General features: G+C 36.2%; 1 protein-coding gene across 1 annotated transcript in view; it reads left to right on the top strand.

Moving 5' to 3' along the window:
* Thsd7a (thrombospondin type 1 domain containing 7A) overlaps positions 1-17,006 on the top strand; it is a 364,412-nt gene that overhangs the window by 186,497 nt on the left and 160,909 nt on the right. Inside the window, exons 3-4 of the mRNA XM_028755943.1 lie at positions 3,193-3,441; positions 6,031-6,212. Coding sequence (XP_028611776.1) covers positions 3,193-3,441; positions 6,031-6,212 — 431 coding nt within the window. The remainder of the gene's footprint in view (positions 1-3,192; positions 3,442-6,030; positions 6,213-17,006) is intronic.

Here is a 17,006-nt window from a genome sequence, read left to right as displayed (position 1 = left end):
ATATATATATATATATATATATAACTAATTATTACCAACTCTCTATTATAAGGCCAAGAGATCAATCTGCATTTTTTTCTGAATCAATATGGTATTTTATGAAAGATTCCATCAATTAAATGTACCACAAATCTATAATATATGATAAACATTCACCATAGTGTCCACCATAGTAAACTATTCCTTCATGTAACTTTCTGTGCCTTTCCTCATATATTTAAATGATTCTAACTTAATTACTATCATTCTGTCTTTGTGTTTCTGAATCACAGTGTTACAGCTTCTTCAACTGTATTTTTAGAAATTTGAGGCATTATAGAAAATCACACACACACACACACACACACACACTTTGTATGTGCCCCACCTAGAAGTATGTACTCATAATTAGATACCATTCTTGTGTTTGTTTAATTTTCTTGCATTTGAAGCTTACATTGAAAATAACATCTACTAGAAAATTGTTTTTAAAATGTGATAGCTCCTTAATTGAATTGGTTCTTTGTGAATCCATCAATGAATACAGTGCATTCTGATATTCTGATTAGTGGAACGCTTATCCTCTACTCTCCCCCTACTCTTAGCATGCTAACTCTACTCCCACCCCTCCTCCCTGCAGCGCTCTCTCTCTCTCTCTCTCTCTCTCTCTCTCTCTCTCTCTCTCTCTCTCTCTCTCTCTCCCACAAATTCATTGAGTTTAACTAGTATCATTGGTGTGACCATGGGTTTGGAAATTGTATTTGTTTGGGATTTTAATAGTTACTACTAAGTCACTGTAGAATAAACAAAACACTTGTGAAACATATACTTGGCACAAGCATGGGATTTTGAAGCCCAGATTCCAGTTGGTTCACAGTTTCACTTTGGCTTCTGCCTCAGCTAAAGCAGTAATTGCAAAAGCCTTATGATTTAGAGCCAGTTAAAGCTATGAGGAGTGCCTGAGAAGGGGATGGCTAAGGAACAAGCTCCGATTTCAGGAAAGTCTAAACTCAAACCACAATTTAGGAGTGGCAGGACCTTTGCAAGCTCCCTAACTTCTGTCAGGATGTTTCTCTCTAAGATGGAATTAATGACATATATAGAAGGGTAGTGAAACTATCAAATTAAGTATATGAGTTCAGTTTTAAATTTAGGCTTTACAAAGTATGCAAACTGACAATGCTAGTGATAGTACCATCAACAGTTAAGATTATAAACGTACTTAGAAAGATACAAAACAGGAAATGGAACCAAACCTGATTGTCTTATTTCTCTTCTGGTAGGATGAAATCCAAAGCTGCGATACAGGCATATCTTATTATATGGCTAATATATCTATATCTACATCTGCATCTGCATCTGTCTGGATCACTCATCAGGAGATATGGGAGATAATGCAAAGTGTTCATGGAGCACTGGAGTCAGTGTCTCTTGAGAGAAACTCATAGTCTTAGTCTCCAGTCATTCCATAAGAGTTCTGTTCTGAGTGCTGTCTCGTGCACGAATGGCCAGAGCTGTGACTGCTGACTTTGTATTCATATTTCTGAAAATTTGGTGAACTTTCCTACAGGGTTCATTTTCTCACAACGCAATGTGACATAGTAACATAGTTGACACGTCAGTATGCATCAGGTAACCAAAGTAATTGTATAATAGGCAGTAAACCATTGGTCAAATTATCTAGAAAAGATTAAAAGAGATTATTATTTATCTTTCCACAGGACATAGACTATGAACTTTTAAAGTATTACAGGGAGCGCAATACATGCTAATGTAAAGGAAAATAGTATCAAGAAAGGTAACAAATCTAAGAGGAGATGGATTATTTACATTTTGTATAAACGAGGTTATATGGGACATTGTTTGGTCATTTATTTTATGCTTGACTCTTAGAAGTAAGTCCCAATGTGAGGATAAAAAGGAGCTCATCACAAAGAAAATTCAATAATTAGTGTTATACCATTAATGCCTGTACTTATACATTTGAGCACAGGTGGGCTTTGTTCTGTTGTAGAGAAACAGAATTAACTCACAGACCTCTTTTTAACCATTCTCAGATGATTTTTTTAGTCAGACTTTTCAAGTTCAACAAATTGACTTTGATGTTTTCAGCTCTAATAGTCTTGCAGGAATACAGTTTTCAAAATATGCATGGTGATAGGATTAAGTCAACAGGATGTAAGTTGTTGTAGTACAATGGACCTGCCTCCCTTTGCGGGTAATTAAAACAAATTAATATGGAACCTGAATAAGAAGGAATGATAAGTGAATTCTCCCATCGTTCCAGATAACTATCAGCATAACAGGCCTCCTCTGTTAATGTACAGTATTGATACAGAGTCTAGACAAGTGTCCAGCTAAGAGTAAGTACAATTCCAGGAAAACTCAAGTTATTTGGACCCTTAGCTGTTGACATTCATAATATCATCTTTTCCCTATTTGTTGATATTACAATTTGAATCCAATATGCCTCAGATTCAAGGAGAGTAAAAAAGAAAGGAATTTGTTTGGTGATTGGTCATTGGTGAAAAACACTTGATGTATTTCCAGAGAACCCAGGTTCACATCTCAGCACCTACATCAAGGAACTCAAAAACTATCTGCAACCCCAACACCAGAGAACCAGACACACTTTACAGAATGCTGCACACACCATACATGCACAGAAATGTACATAGACTCATAAAAAGTGAAACTTAAAAAGGTATAAATTAAGAAAGTTGATATATTTGTATAAGCATATATTATAACTCTAAATCATAACTGACATAAAATTATGCTAAGGCACATATTAAAGTATATTTTATATACCAAAAATACAAAGATAAGCAGACATGCTTATTTAAATTATTAGAATAGAATGAAAGGTAGCATATTTAGTGCTTCAGGTTTCTCCTTTTCTAAATTAAAGTTAGAATAAATAATGAACAATGTGGTAAACTCAGCATCACTTGATTTCTCTATGGCCTTTTATTTTCTATTTCTTGTGAATGAGTTAACAACCAACTCCCCCACACATACATACACAAAGAATGTAAGGCAAATATTAATGTTCAGCTTATTTTTTCCACTATACTTTGCAAATATTAGAATATTTTCAGTGATACTGTAAATTGTGTGCCCTCATAGAAATTAAACCATTCAATCTGATTTTATCCTGGACTCTGTATCTGCATGCAAGACTAAGGTAAAAATATCAATGCTTTGTTACAGCTTTTGCCAACAAGAGAGACTACCCATGACCTTCCAGTCCTGTGTAATCCCCAAAGAGTGCCAGGTGTCTGAGTGGCTGGAATGGAGCCCATGTTCAAAAACATGCCACGATGTCACATCCCCTACAGGCACACGAGTAAGGACAAGGACCATCAGGCAGTTTCCAATTGGAAGTGAGAAGGAATGTCCAGAACTTGAAGAGAAAGAGCCCTGTTTGTCTCAGGGAGATGGAGCAGTCCTCTGTGCTACGTGAGTAGAAGGGAGAATGTGGTGTGCTCAAATGCCATGCCCTCAGCTATCTGATATTACAAATATTTAATACCTGCTATATCAGTATTTTGACTTAAATATTACTTCAGAATAAATAGTATGGAAATGGCAAGTTTTCTTGATGTTTTAAGCAGAAAACTAGAATTTATCATTATCTATTTTATCTGTTAAAATGGTCTTCCTTTACAGAATGAAAGTATGTTTAATAGCTACACTTTCAAATCTTCATAAAAGCTAAACTCTTAACAGAAATTCTCTTAGTGTAGTCTATAATACCAGTTGGTGATTATTTTAGTAGATGACACACAATGAAGACAGACTGGGCAGGCTGCATATGTCTCTTTTACAACAATTCAGCACCCCTTAAGTAGAGATATAGGCAGCATGTGTGTCCATATTCCAATAAAACTTTATTGACAAAAGTGAGAGACATGTTAACTTTGTCTTTGGTCCACCATTTGTCAGCCTCCAAGCTTTTAAATCATAAATTCCTATGCCTTACTAAAACTCATTAATGTATATAACAATTTTAATTAAGTAAAGAACTATATCAACATAAGTGGCTTATATATCAACATAAGTTGTTGGGATTTGAGGATGTTTTGTTTATTCATTTGGGGTTTTTTTTTGTTGTTTTATTGCCAGTGTATATCATAGTGCATAGTGCCTAATAAACGTTCATTGACTTCAGATGAAATAATACTAGCTCTGAAATAATTGCCACTCTAACCTAATTTTTCCTTATAAATACTATCTCCAAGACATTACAATGAAGAATTTTAACAAAATTTCTTCTTTGAATATAGAATATTATAAAACAATTCAAAGAATCTTAGTATGTACACTCCACTGGGAGCTTATATCAACTGTTCATTGATTCAAAGGACATGGATACAATGTAAATTTCATAAACCGCTGAAGAGGCAAATTAATGCCCTTAGTACACCTAGATGTAATACCAAAATAGCCATTGTTTACATGAAACTTTCTACCACATTTTGGAATCATCCACCATCTACCCATATAACAAAGAATTAAAAAATCCTGGAGGTTCTACTGACTATGGTGGTTCTTCTCTATTTAAGAGTTTAAGGACACTGTCCAGAATTCTATAATGTTATTTCTCCCAGCAGTTTCTTCTGGTTTTTTTGGTTTTGTTTTTGGTTTTTTGTTTTTTTTGTCTAACAGTGGTGCCTCATTTTTAAATCTTTTCAATTTTTCATGCACCACTAATAAAATAAACAGATACTGTTGGTTGTATTTATCGTCTCCATTTCCTAGGGTAGCACTTTACTTAGACTATATCACCTATTTATATTAATAAAAGTCTATTTCTATCACAGGACTCCTTGTATGATTTAAACTGGAATGCCTTCTAGGTTTTTTAAATGTCATTCTAACTCCCATAGAGAATTATTTCTTTGCTTTTACTTTTCTGTACCCTATTCCTACAACCAAGTATCAATGGTCCATGTTTCTAGAAATGCCCTTCCTTCGTAAACAAGTGAGTGCTATTTCTTGATGGCCCAGTCCCACAAGTGTATAGCCTCAAACCCCCACTTATAAAAATGAAAATGGGAAGCAATCTCATCTTCACTGGCAAATTACTCACCATTGACAGAGGCAAGCACCCAGAACAGACATCTAAGGGCCCCTTTAACCTTTCTGTCTAATTGAGATAAGCACATCCATTTATATCTGTTAGCTATTAATCTGATCCATGGGGTAGTGCCTGAGTTAAACTGACAAAGTGCTCAGCCATTTCCTCTGGGCTTTTAAGGTATCTGTTTTCCTAGAGGTGGAAAAATGCCATCCTTTTCTATTGTTGGTGACATGAGGAAATGCTTCCCTGTCTATCTCCTTCTAGGGAAAGTAAGGCTGACAAGCCAAACATTCCTTTCACAAAATAATCTTGACTGGAGCTCTGAGAATCAGGGATCATCTTTTTTTGTGTTCTACTCGCAGCATAGTCAGCTCTTCCCATCATTCCCTGGTATTCATCGGGAATTCTGGGCTCTACAGAGCATGTGCATGAAAATGTTCTGATTCCTGACAGTAATGAGAAAGCTCTGAATTGCTGTTATATTTTTAAATCCTAGCATGCAATTATAACTTTGCTCCAATATGAATATGCAATTTTCCATGCATTTTTATTAAAAGCAAAACAAGTGTTTGGGCTCATCATCACTTAGAATGTTTGGCATTCTCAGATTCAGCCATCTTTTGTTTATAAGCATCAAGAAAGGGCAAGCTTGAGTTCAGTTTAATTGCACAAAAAATGTAATGTGGTTTAGCATTATGTCTTTATTTCATAAAATGTTGATAAGTAACTTCCAGTAGTTGTAATTAAAACAGGCTCACTCTGCATTTAACCTCTCTAAAAGGGGCCCAACTGACGACAATAAAGTAATTGGAACTGAATCAGTCTTCATCAGACTGGGAGTCTGTACTGGATGCAAAGGAAAAGGTTTTGTGAGTTTAAGTTTTAGAAGAAACCAGCAAAGAGTGAAGAAACATTTTTCTGAATAACCACGTTTGCCACCATGGCATTCTCTTCTCCTCATCTAGGTATGGCTGGAGAACTACGGAATGGACAGAGTGCCATGTAGACCCTTTGCTTAGTCAGCAGGACAAGAGACGTGGCAACCAGACAGCTCTCTGTGGAGGTGGTATCCAGACCCGGGAAATATACTGCATACAAACCAATGACATCCTGTTCTCCCATGTAAATACACAAAAGGACAAAGAAGGTAAGTGATACTCCTCAAATGGCTGACTCATGAAGAGTGAGCAGGTGGTGGCCCTTGAGGAATGTAGACAGCCCATGAGGTGGGGCGGTGGGAGGAGGGAGGAAGAGACCCTACTAGTCACATGTGGTTGGAGTCCAAGCCAACTAAAGAGTGACCTTTATAAGAATAGGTAAAAAACTTAATTCAGATCTGGCTTTGGTCAGGTTTATTTTGATGACATGTCTATTTAAAACAATAGTAAAAGCTTCTTACATCAACTTTTAGAAGGAATAATTAGTTATAAAATTAAAATGAAATTGATTTTGTAAGTATACACATAGGATAAATATATAAAATAAAAAATAATGGATAGGAAGTTTATAAACAACATTTTGAAAAATTCTTCTTAATATATTATGATTAATAATAAATTAATGAGGATACTAAAATTTTCTATATATATTGGGTTTTTATTGATTCTATTTTGTTAAATGTATTATATGTAATTTATTATTTGTATATTATATTATACATATATATATACCATATGTGTGTGTGTGTGTGTATGTGTGTGTGTGTCTATATAACCTGCTCAGTTTACATAATGTTACTTGGATGTATATGTATGGGGTTTCAGAGCTGACCAGTGTTTGGGGGGGTTCTTCCATAGAGAAGATATTTCTCCTGCTCTTGACTTTCTTTAGTTACCTGGAGTTCATTGTCCAGGGTAGAGTGTCCATGAGATGTTTTGCTTCTATGTTAAAATGTTCACTGGTGTTGTCCTTGTTCAGGACCTGTTTAGGCAGTGAGATTTCCTGGGTATGGTTTCTCTGACCTTTCTAGGAAACAAAACGTCACAGCAAACTTTTGTTCCCCTGACTCTTACAATCTTCCCACTTTCTCTTCTGCTATGATCTCTGAGCTTTAGACACAAGCGTGCTCATGCTTTGTACTGGAATCTTGCCAAAGACTTGAGGCTAGTGAAGACATTGATCTTGGAGGAGAGCCTCCAACCACCACTTTAATAAACCAACATAATTCCTGACTGCATTTCAAATACTTGTCTTTATACACACCGATAACTATAGAGCTCACCCTCATTTTATTACTATTTTTTAAAATTTTAGTTTAGGGGCTGGATGGGTAAGTATGCAAAAGAGCAAGTATATTCAAAATGGCCTGGCCGACAATAGAATCCCATCATTATAGGCTCAAGTTTATACTGACTAGTTCTAAACAGTTCTTCTCACAGGCCCATTATCTACACACCGACAAGACTACAAGGACTAATCAATTCAACAGTTCTTATTGGATATCAACAAATTGGATACCACCAAAGATCCACAGATATATAAAGTAGTGAGCATAAATATACGAACATAGATTTCATGTTATAAAATGGTTAACTTCATCAGGATAGTACACAGGATAATAGTTATGATACACTAAGACAACCTGAAAACTATGTTTTAGAAAAACTATTGAGAATGGGACTTGGGCAGAATAATGACTAGTAAGCTACTTAGAGAAGAGAGGGTGAGGCTGTGGACCATAGGAGTTTCTTCAGGAAGAGGAAATAGTGTGTGGTAAGGCACAACAGTGAAGGAACATCGGAACAAAGGGACACACAAAGCAGGCTACATTTGACAACTGGGAATAGACAAGGCCGTCTTCCAAACTGTGTAGGTTGAGAAATTGAAAGAACAAAAGCTAGAATATTTAGGGAAGATTTCTGAACAAGAATAATCAGGGGGAATAAAGGGTCAAGGAGAACACAGACAGAGAAATATGTGCTTCTTAAACCCAAGAGTGGCTCCCCTTGCCCAGCAAAAAGAAACCATGTCAGTGACCAAAGATAAGCACTGAAGTTTTGCAACTTTCAAAATTTAATAGTTCAGCATCTAATAATTCTCCTCAGCAAGTCAGCTCATTTGTGAATATAGCCTTAGGCTATATTTTACTACTAATGTAGCTTTAGGTCATAAGGTGCTAGCATAAAACACAAATATTAGTACATTAATGTTTTCTTGGCCACTTTAATGGCTGCCTTTTTGAAACTTTTAGGTAGATTTGTTACAGCAATCTTTCAGAGTAGTATAATTTCATTGCTCAATGTAGATCAGATCTTAGTTTCTGCATGTCAATTATGTCTTATAGGTTATTACTTTCAAAAGATCTGGAGAATTCTGAACAGCAACTGGTTATGTTTCAACTCATTTTTTTTCAGAGTCCCTCACACCTCTTCCTACTTCACTACTGCAGAGAACCAAAAGTAACAAACAGGAACACAGACTATCATTATTATATCAAAAGTAACACAGACAGACAGAAACACAAAGAGTATCATTGTTGAGATGTATCTGTTAGAATAAAGCAAATGCCAAATGAAGGTCAATAGATACAAAAGAATGACGACTTCACCTAAAATGAATATTTATGACTGGAATATGTGGTGCTAGTTACTTAGTAATGTGTATTCCTTTATATACTTAGAATATTAATAAACCTCTTTGAGCTTGTTTGTTTCTTTCCTGTAAAAACAGCTGGTTCTTCTTAAAAGTTATTATTTTTCTTTCTCAAAACATAGAACATGTGACTTCTCCCTTGAAACCAATCCAGTAAACCAGCATCCCAAGGGTAATGCATGTGGATTACAAATACAAGAGAATGGAGGACAATTAGACTGTCCACTGTGAAGATTGTCCATAGCCTGTTTTCTCTCCATGAATATGGAAAAGGCAGATCTCATTTATAAACAGAGAGAGATACAGAAAGGAAAGAGGAATGGAGGGGGAAGAGAGACAGAGACAGACAGATACAGAAAGAAGGGGACGGAGGAAGGATGAGAGAAAAAGGAAGAGAGACAGAAACAGAGACAGGCAGAAACAGAGAAACAGAGAGAAAAGGAGGGAGGGAGGAACAGAGAACAAGAGAGAATGATTGATCTCAAATCACCTCATACAACCAAGCTCCATTAGAATACAATAATCTCAAGAAATCTTGATTGTAATACCATGAACATTTCAAGCCCTAAGCAATCTATATTGCATGTATTTCAAAGAACAAATTTCACACTTTCTTTTGCACATTCTCAGTATATTTTATAGGAGAGTTGTTTTCACAAGTAACAAGGTGTTTTTAACATCAGTTCAAAATAGGATCATTCAACTCAAAATATTCTTTACACACACACACACATCACACACACACACACACACACACACACAAAGTTGATATGAAGTTCAAATAAACTTTGTTATTTTGGCAGGTCTCAATATGAAATAGGATGCTGATGAATATATTTTCATGAAAACAGGGCCACCTTTATCACTTCATTCATCGTTATATGTACCATTGTTAAATAAATCAAACCACAGGAGTCAGAAAAAAAAATCCTGCCAGCTACAATTTCCAAAAAATTAAAATATAAATGATTCATATGCACATATGTTTATTATAATACATTATAGCCCTCTAAATGTGATAGTCAAATGATCATGAGAATATTGTATAAGCTAGTGGTAGCATCTATGAAAAATAGGAAAAACTATACCCAAATGATAACAGAGAGTATCTACATTTAATCCATGTGCAGCTGGTGGTGGTAGGTAACTCTTGAAAACCTGACAACCTTTCTCCTACAATATCCAGTAAGAGAACTGCTATATACCTTTAGAAGAAAGGCCTGGCAAGCTCCATACTGAGAATTAGATGTGGAAACACTGACATTTTGTGTTCACCCATCTGATCAGAATTCCAGGCAGCTGTAAAGGGTAGCCAGCTCATACCAAGGAAAAATTGATCCTAATCAGAGACTGACAGGTTAGAACAGGTAAGGAGATAGCCTGAGCATATCTTACTCATCTGCTAAAAATATTCGTCATTATGCACTCAGCATTGGATGAATAGGAAAAAGGTGGTTGCTTCTAGAGTTCAAAGGAAAATAAAAGTAGATTTTAAGTACAATAACCTAGGGATTCTTCCATTGGGTGCAGACTAAGCATGGTCTGAATTATAAACTAAAACAACATGAAACCGTAGATCATGCTGACAGTGATATACATCATAAAAAAAAAAAACTTGTACAAGTGTTCTATAAGAAGTAGAGCAATAAAATCTGGATAAAAGTAGAGAGGCTCAGGTTAAAAGACTGTGGGCTTGTGAGGTGAGATACAACAGCAGAAATGATTTGTGTTCATAAAGGATAGTTGGAAGGAAAAAATAAACAGTTGAACTGGACAGTATAGACATTTTATACACTCATATTCTAAGCATGAAATAAGAATAAAATAGTCACAGGGCTCCTATGTATAATGTAAACTCATGCTTATAGCACTTTATCTATAGTTTTAATAATTAACACACATCAACCAATAAATACTTTATCCTGAAAAAGTAAAGGAGGGCTTCACTTACGGCACTAATTCCCTCTTATCACAGAAGGTAACTATCATCAAAGGTTAATGGTATACCTTTCCTGTCCATCACTTTCGAAATAGCATATAGGTGGGACTATATTACATAATTTTTCTATCAAAAAAATGTGCGTTAAAGTTCTCATGAGCCTGGGAGGGACTTCACAGCTTCATCAATGAGATGCTTATCCATCTCAGAAAGAGAGGTATACTTTCACTCTTGGAATTCTAGAAATGTATCAAGCTATCCCATGACCTGTAAATGGTCTCATGTTTCTTGGAAGTTAATATAACAACATTAGAGGTATAAATTACAGGAAAGCATAATCACTGATTTCTAAGACTCTCAATGTATATTAGTATATATTATGTATAATAACCATACAAAAAGATATATGAAGTCTGGCAATAAACGCTTTTATTGAGAGAAATTAAGCATGTTCTGTGACTTTTCACAGTCCACTTGGCGCTAGAGTAAGCCAATGTGATATACTGAAACAAATAAAAGGCATGCTGTCTACATTTTGGAAACAAACTTGCACTGTAGACCCAGTGCACGGTAGTTACGGGATAATAAGAAAACTCTGAAAAGTCGGACCTTTCTTGCCAGTGAGTCCTCTAGAGGGAACAGGAAGAAGATTGCCACCCTCTGCAGTTTTCTCATGAATTCAGAAAGAAACCTGAGATGCTAAGAAGTTCCAGCCAAAGGGATAAATGCAAATAAGTACTCACCTGGTGAGAATTAAATTAAGGCAGTTAGTATCTTACCCAGAGGTGAGTTTTGGGACTTTTTATGGGAGAAAGAGCCCATACGTGAGATTTCAGGAAGTAGTCAAACAAAAATGCAATCAAAGAAAACTTATATCAGGGAAGTTCTGAAACCAGTTAAACATGCAAACAATGACATCATGCCTTTGACTTGGGTCATGTGCTCAGGGGAATTTACAGCCACCACTGGAAAATGATACAATTTGTATGAGAAATGATTGCTCAAATGTTTGGATGGATTATCTCTTTAATTTCCTCGATTGGAGGCAGAGACCACAGACACACTTGCTCTGCCCATCACCTGTCAAGGAGAACTAATGCCACCTCTGAATTTGAATAGAGGTGTTCAATCAAATGAGGAGTCAATGTCAATGTACTTTGACCAGTTTGGGCACTTAAAATTCTGCTTATGTTTTAAAAGTAGTTGAACATTTAAACATACATTTATTCTCTCTTTTTGAGTTATAGTAGCAAGCCTGACTGCATTTTGTACTTTCTTTTTTTTCTTTTTCTTTTTTTAATTTTTATCATTTATTTACTTATTTATTTACACTCCTTATTTTATTCCGCACCACCCCAAATTCACCCTCCAACTCTTCCACTTCCCCATACCTCCAACCCAGCCCCCTGTTGCCATGAGGCTGTCCCCTCTCTCCTAACCCCTAGCCCACCTGACCTTTAAACTTCCTGGGGCCTTCAGTCTTTTGAGGATTAGATGAATCATCTCTGACTGAACCCAGACCCGGCAGTCCTCTGCTGTAATATGTGTTGGAGCCCTCATATCAGCTGGTGTATGCTGTCTTTTTGGTGGTTCAGTGTTTGACAGATCTCAATGGTCCAGATTAATTGAGACTGCTGGTCCTCCTACAGGGTCACCCTCCTCCTCACCTTCTTTGAGCCTTTCCCTAATTCAACCACAGGGATCAGCAGCTTCTGTCCATTGGACAGGTGCAAATCTCTGCATCTGACTCTTTCAGCTGCTTGATGGGTCCTTCCAGAGTGCGGTCATGATAGGTCCCTTTTTGTGAGCACTCCATAGCCTCAGTAATCGTGTCAGGCCTTGGGCGCTCCCCTTGAGCTGGATCCCATTTTGGACCTGTCAGTGGACCTTCTTTTCCTCAGGCTTCTCTCCATTTCCATCCCTGCAGTTCTTTCAGACAGGAACAATTAAGGGTCAGAGTTTTGACTATGGGATGACAACTCCCTCCTTCATTTGATGCCCTGTCTTCCTTCTGGAGGTGAGCTCTATAAGTTCCCTCTCCCTACTGGCAGGCATTTCATATAAGGTTTCTCCCTTTGAGTCCTAGAGTCTCTCTCACTTCCCAGGTCTCTGGTGCATTCTGCATGGTTCCCCCACCCCCAACCTCCTACCTCCCTACCTTGCCTGTTTCCATTGTTTCTGCTGGCCTCAGTCCTTTTCTCTTACCCAACACCAGATCAGCCCCTCCTTCCCCCCCCCACAACCCCATCCACTTTCTCTTCCAGGTCCCTCTCTCCCCACTTGTGATTGCTTTCTTCTCCCTCCCTAGTGGGACTGAGGCATTTCAACTTGTTGACCTTTATGAGTTCTGTGGACTGTATCTTGGATATTCTGTACTTTTTTTTTTTTTTTTAGCTAATATCTACTTACTAGTGAGTATATACCATGCATGTCCTTTTTGGATCTGAGTTACCTCACTCAGGATGATATTTTATAGTACCTCCTTGTTGTTAATAGATAAGTAATATTCCATTGTGTAAATGAACCACATTTTTTTATCCATTTTTCTGTTATGGAACATCAGCTTTTGGCTATCAAAAATAAGGCTGCTATGAACAAAGTAGAAAACTTACCCCTGTGGCAAGGTGGAACATCTTTTGGGTATATGCCCAAGAATGGGTGTTCAGGTAGATCTAATTCCAATTTTCTGAGGAACCTCCAGATTGATTTCCTGAGTGGTTATACTGGTTTGCAATCCTACCAGCAATGGAGGAGTGTTCCTCTTTCTCCATATCCTCACCAACCTGTGTTGTCGCCTGAGGTTTTGATCTTAGCCATTCTGATTAGTATATGAACCAAAACAATCTCAGGGTTGTTTTGATTTGCATTTCTCTGATCACTAAGTACTTTAAACATTTCTTTAGGTGCTTCTCAGCCATTAGAGAATTCTTTACGAATTCTTTTTCTAATTCTATACCCCATTTTTTTGATTGGATTGTTTGGTTTTTTTGGTGATTAGCTTCTTGAGTTCTTTATATACTTTGGATATTAGCCCTTTATGAGATGTGGGATTAGTGAAGATTTTTTTTTCCAATCTGTAGGTTGCTGATTTGTCTTATTGACTATGTGCTTTGCTTTACAGAAGCTTTCTAGTTTCATGAGGTCCCATTTATCAATTCTTGACCTTAGAGCATAAGCCATTGGAGTTCTGTTTAGGAAATTTCCCCCTGTGCCAGTGAGTTGAAGGCTCTTTCCCACTTTCTATTCTATTAGATTCCTGTATCTAGTTTTATGTTGAGGACCTTGATCCACTTTGACTTGAGTTTTGTGCAAGGTGACAAATATGGGTCTATTTTTTTTTAACATACAGACAGCCAGTTAGACCAGCATCATTTATTGAAAATGCTTTCTTTTTTCCATTTTATATTTGTGGCATCTTTGTCAAAGATCAAGGGTCCATAAGTGTTTGGTTTATTCTATTACATTGATCATCATGTCTGTTTCTGTACCAATACCATGCAGTTTTTATCACTATTGCTCTGTAGTAAAGCTTGAGGTCAGGGATGCTGATTCCCCTAGCCATTCTTTTATTGTTAAGAATTGATTTTGCTATTCTGGGTTTTTTGCCTTTCCAGATGAATTTGAGAACTGCTCTCTCTATGTCTTTGAAGATTTGTGTTGGGATTTTGATGAGTATTGAATTGAATCTGTAGAATGCCTTTGGTAGGATGGCCATTTTTGCTATATTAATTCTGTCAGTCCATGAGCCTGGGAGATCTCTCCATTTTCTGAGATCTTCTATTTCTTTCTTGAGAGACTTATTACTGTCATACAGGTTTTTCAATTGTTTGGTTAGAGTTACCCCAAGATAGTTTATATTATTTTTGGCTATTGTGAAAAGTGTCGTTTCCCTAATTTCTTTTTCAGTCTGTTTATCATTTGTATAAAGGAAGGCTACTGATTTATTTGAGTTAATTTTATATCTGGCCACTTTTCTGAAGTTGTTTATCAGCTGAAGATGTTCTTTGGTAGAATTTTTGGAGTCGCTTACATATACTACCATATCATCTGCAAATAATGATAACTTTATTTCTTCTTTGGCAATTTGTATCTCCTTGATGTCGTTTGGTTGTCTGATTGCTCTAGCTAGCACTTCAACTACTATATTGAATAGATATGGGGAGAGTGGGCATCCTTGTCTTGTCCCTAATTTTAGTGGGATTGCTTCAAGTATGACTCCATTTAATTTGATATGGGCTGTTGGTTTGCAGTATATTGCTTTTACTATGTTTAGGTATGGACCTAGAATTCCTGATCTCTCCAATACTTTTAACATGAAGGGGTGTCCCTACTTTCAAAGAAGCCTGGAACAGAACTCAAGAAAGCTGTGGCTTTGTTGGTTTTTTTGTTTGTTTGTTTGTTTTTTGTTCTACCTTTCCTTGTATTCTTCTTCATGTCATTTAACTTTATTTTTCTGAATATAGATTCTTATAAGTAGCTCTCCCGTTCCACTTTCTGCAGGATGACAGACTATATTATCTGGAAATCATCTTTTCAAAACTACTTAGGTGCCCAGGATACGATGCTCTTTCAAATGCTTTTAAGGACAGAAGCATAGCCTTGATTAAGGAGTTCCCAGAACAAACCAGCAAAGTTATGCTGATGCTTTCTGTGGTTGTCCTAGGGTGGGAAACGGTGTAGGTTGAGGCTTAGGCATTATGGTGACTTAGAAGCAGTGTAATGGATAAACATCATGACACAGGAATAGCACATTGCTGTATCATCTAATGAGGTTAGAGCTCTGAGTGTTTCGGGAATCCCAGCTTCCCTTTCAGGGAGATGACAGCATTGTAAGTCAGCCTTAGCCTCAAATTGTGAAAATGAACCTGTCCAAAGAGACATGGTGATAGGCTTGTACTCAGGCTAGTTTTACTTTCAAGTTGATGGTCATGTTTGGAGTCCTAGGTGGGGAAATAAAACTGGGGAAATAACATAACAATGGTACCACCTGAGGAAAAAAAAGCAAAGGTTAAAATCATTTTTAAAATATTCCTGAAGACAACACAGGACTTCTACAATACAGTGCACCAACCAAGACTGCACATTTCTATGTCTGTGAAGAATATCATGGGTGTACACTTTATTTTGAATCTGTAAATTGCCTTTGGTAGGATGATCCTTTTCATTGTAGTCATTCTGCCAACCCATGAATGTGGGTGTCCTTTCTATCTTCTAGTGTCTCACTCATCTTTCTTCAGAGATTTAAAGTTTCATTGCCAAGGTCTTTCACCTCCATAGTTACATTTGTTCCTAGATATTTTCAGCTATTGTAAATAGAAGTTTTTCTATAATCTCTTTCTTTGCATGTTTATTATTGATTTTGTATGCTGCCACTGTTAAAAATGTTGCTCACTTCTAGAAAATTTCAGGGAATCAGTTTTGTATAGTGTGTTTAATATGTTTGCCAATAGGGATAATATGACTTATTCTTTTCCTGTTTGTATGTCTTTAATTTCCTTCTGTTGTCTTAATACTTTTCTAAGACTTCCAGTGCTATATTGAAAAGAGTGGGGTAGTAAACATTCCTGTCTGATTCTTGGTATTCTTTGACATTTTTCTTCATTTAAGATTTGTGAGTGTGTGTGTGTATGTGTGTGTGTTTATCATATGTAGTCTTTATTATGATGGGATACATTTCATGTAATCCCATTCTCACTATTATTTTTGTTGTGAGAGCATGTTGAATTTTTATCAAAGTCCTTTTCTACATCTATTGAAATGTGTATGTGATTTTTGTCTTTACACTCATTTTTAGTATTCATAATATTATCAGATTATGTATATTTGTCAAGCTATACCAATAACTTCTGGGTAAAGCCAACTTGATTGTGAGGTGTTTGTGTGTGTGTTTGTGTGTGTGTATGTGTGTGTATGTGTGTGTATGTGTGTGTGTGTGTGTGTGTGTGTGATATTCTGGTATTCTGCTCACAAGTATTTGTAATTTTTCTTTATTGCTGATATGTGGCTTTGACATGAAAATAATAGTGGGTTTATAGAAGGTGTTTGAAAGTGATTCTTTTTTTATTCTATAGTTTGGAATAATTTGAAAAATATTTGTTGGTTGGGATCCTAGATTATTGATGTCATAACTACTACTGCTGTAACATAGACTAACATAATGCATTGTATTTAATAAAGTAATTAATGATGCTATATTTGTTTAGAAAGTCCAGCTGAAAATTTTATCTTACTAAGGAAATAACATAATTATAAGAATAAATGATTAGGTCAATTAAATGATATTTGAAAAAAATGGTTTTTATGATCATAATTTCCCAAAATTTTGTGCAGTATCTATAGAGTACAATATTTTATTTGCAAATACAAGACTCAATAAAATTATAGTGCAGTGGTGCTTTCAAATGATTAACT

This window comes from Grammomys surdaster, unplaced genomic scaffold, assembly GCF_004785775.1.
Source record: "Grammomys surdaster isolate TR1022 unplaced genomic scaffold, NIH_TR_1.0 126091, whole genome shotgun sequence".
NCBI classification, from domain to species: Eukaryota; Metazoa; Chordata; class Mammalia; order Rodentia; family Muridae; genus Grammomys; species Grammomys surdaster.
This window is presented reverse-complemented; position numbering and strand designations above follow the sequence as displayed.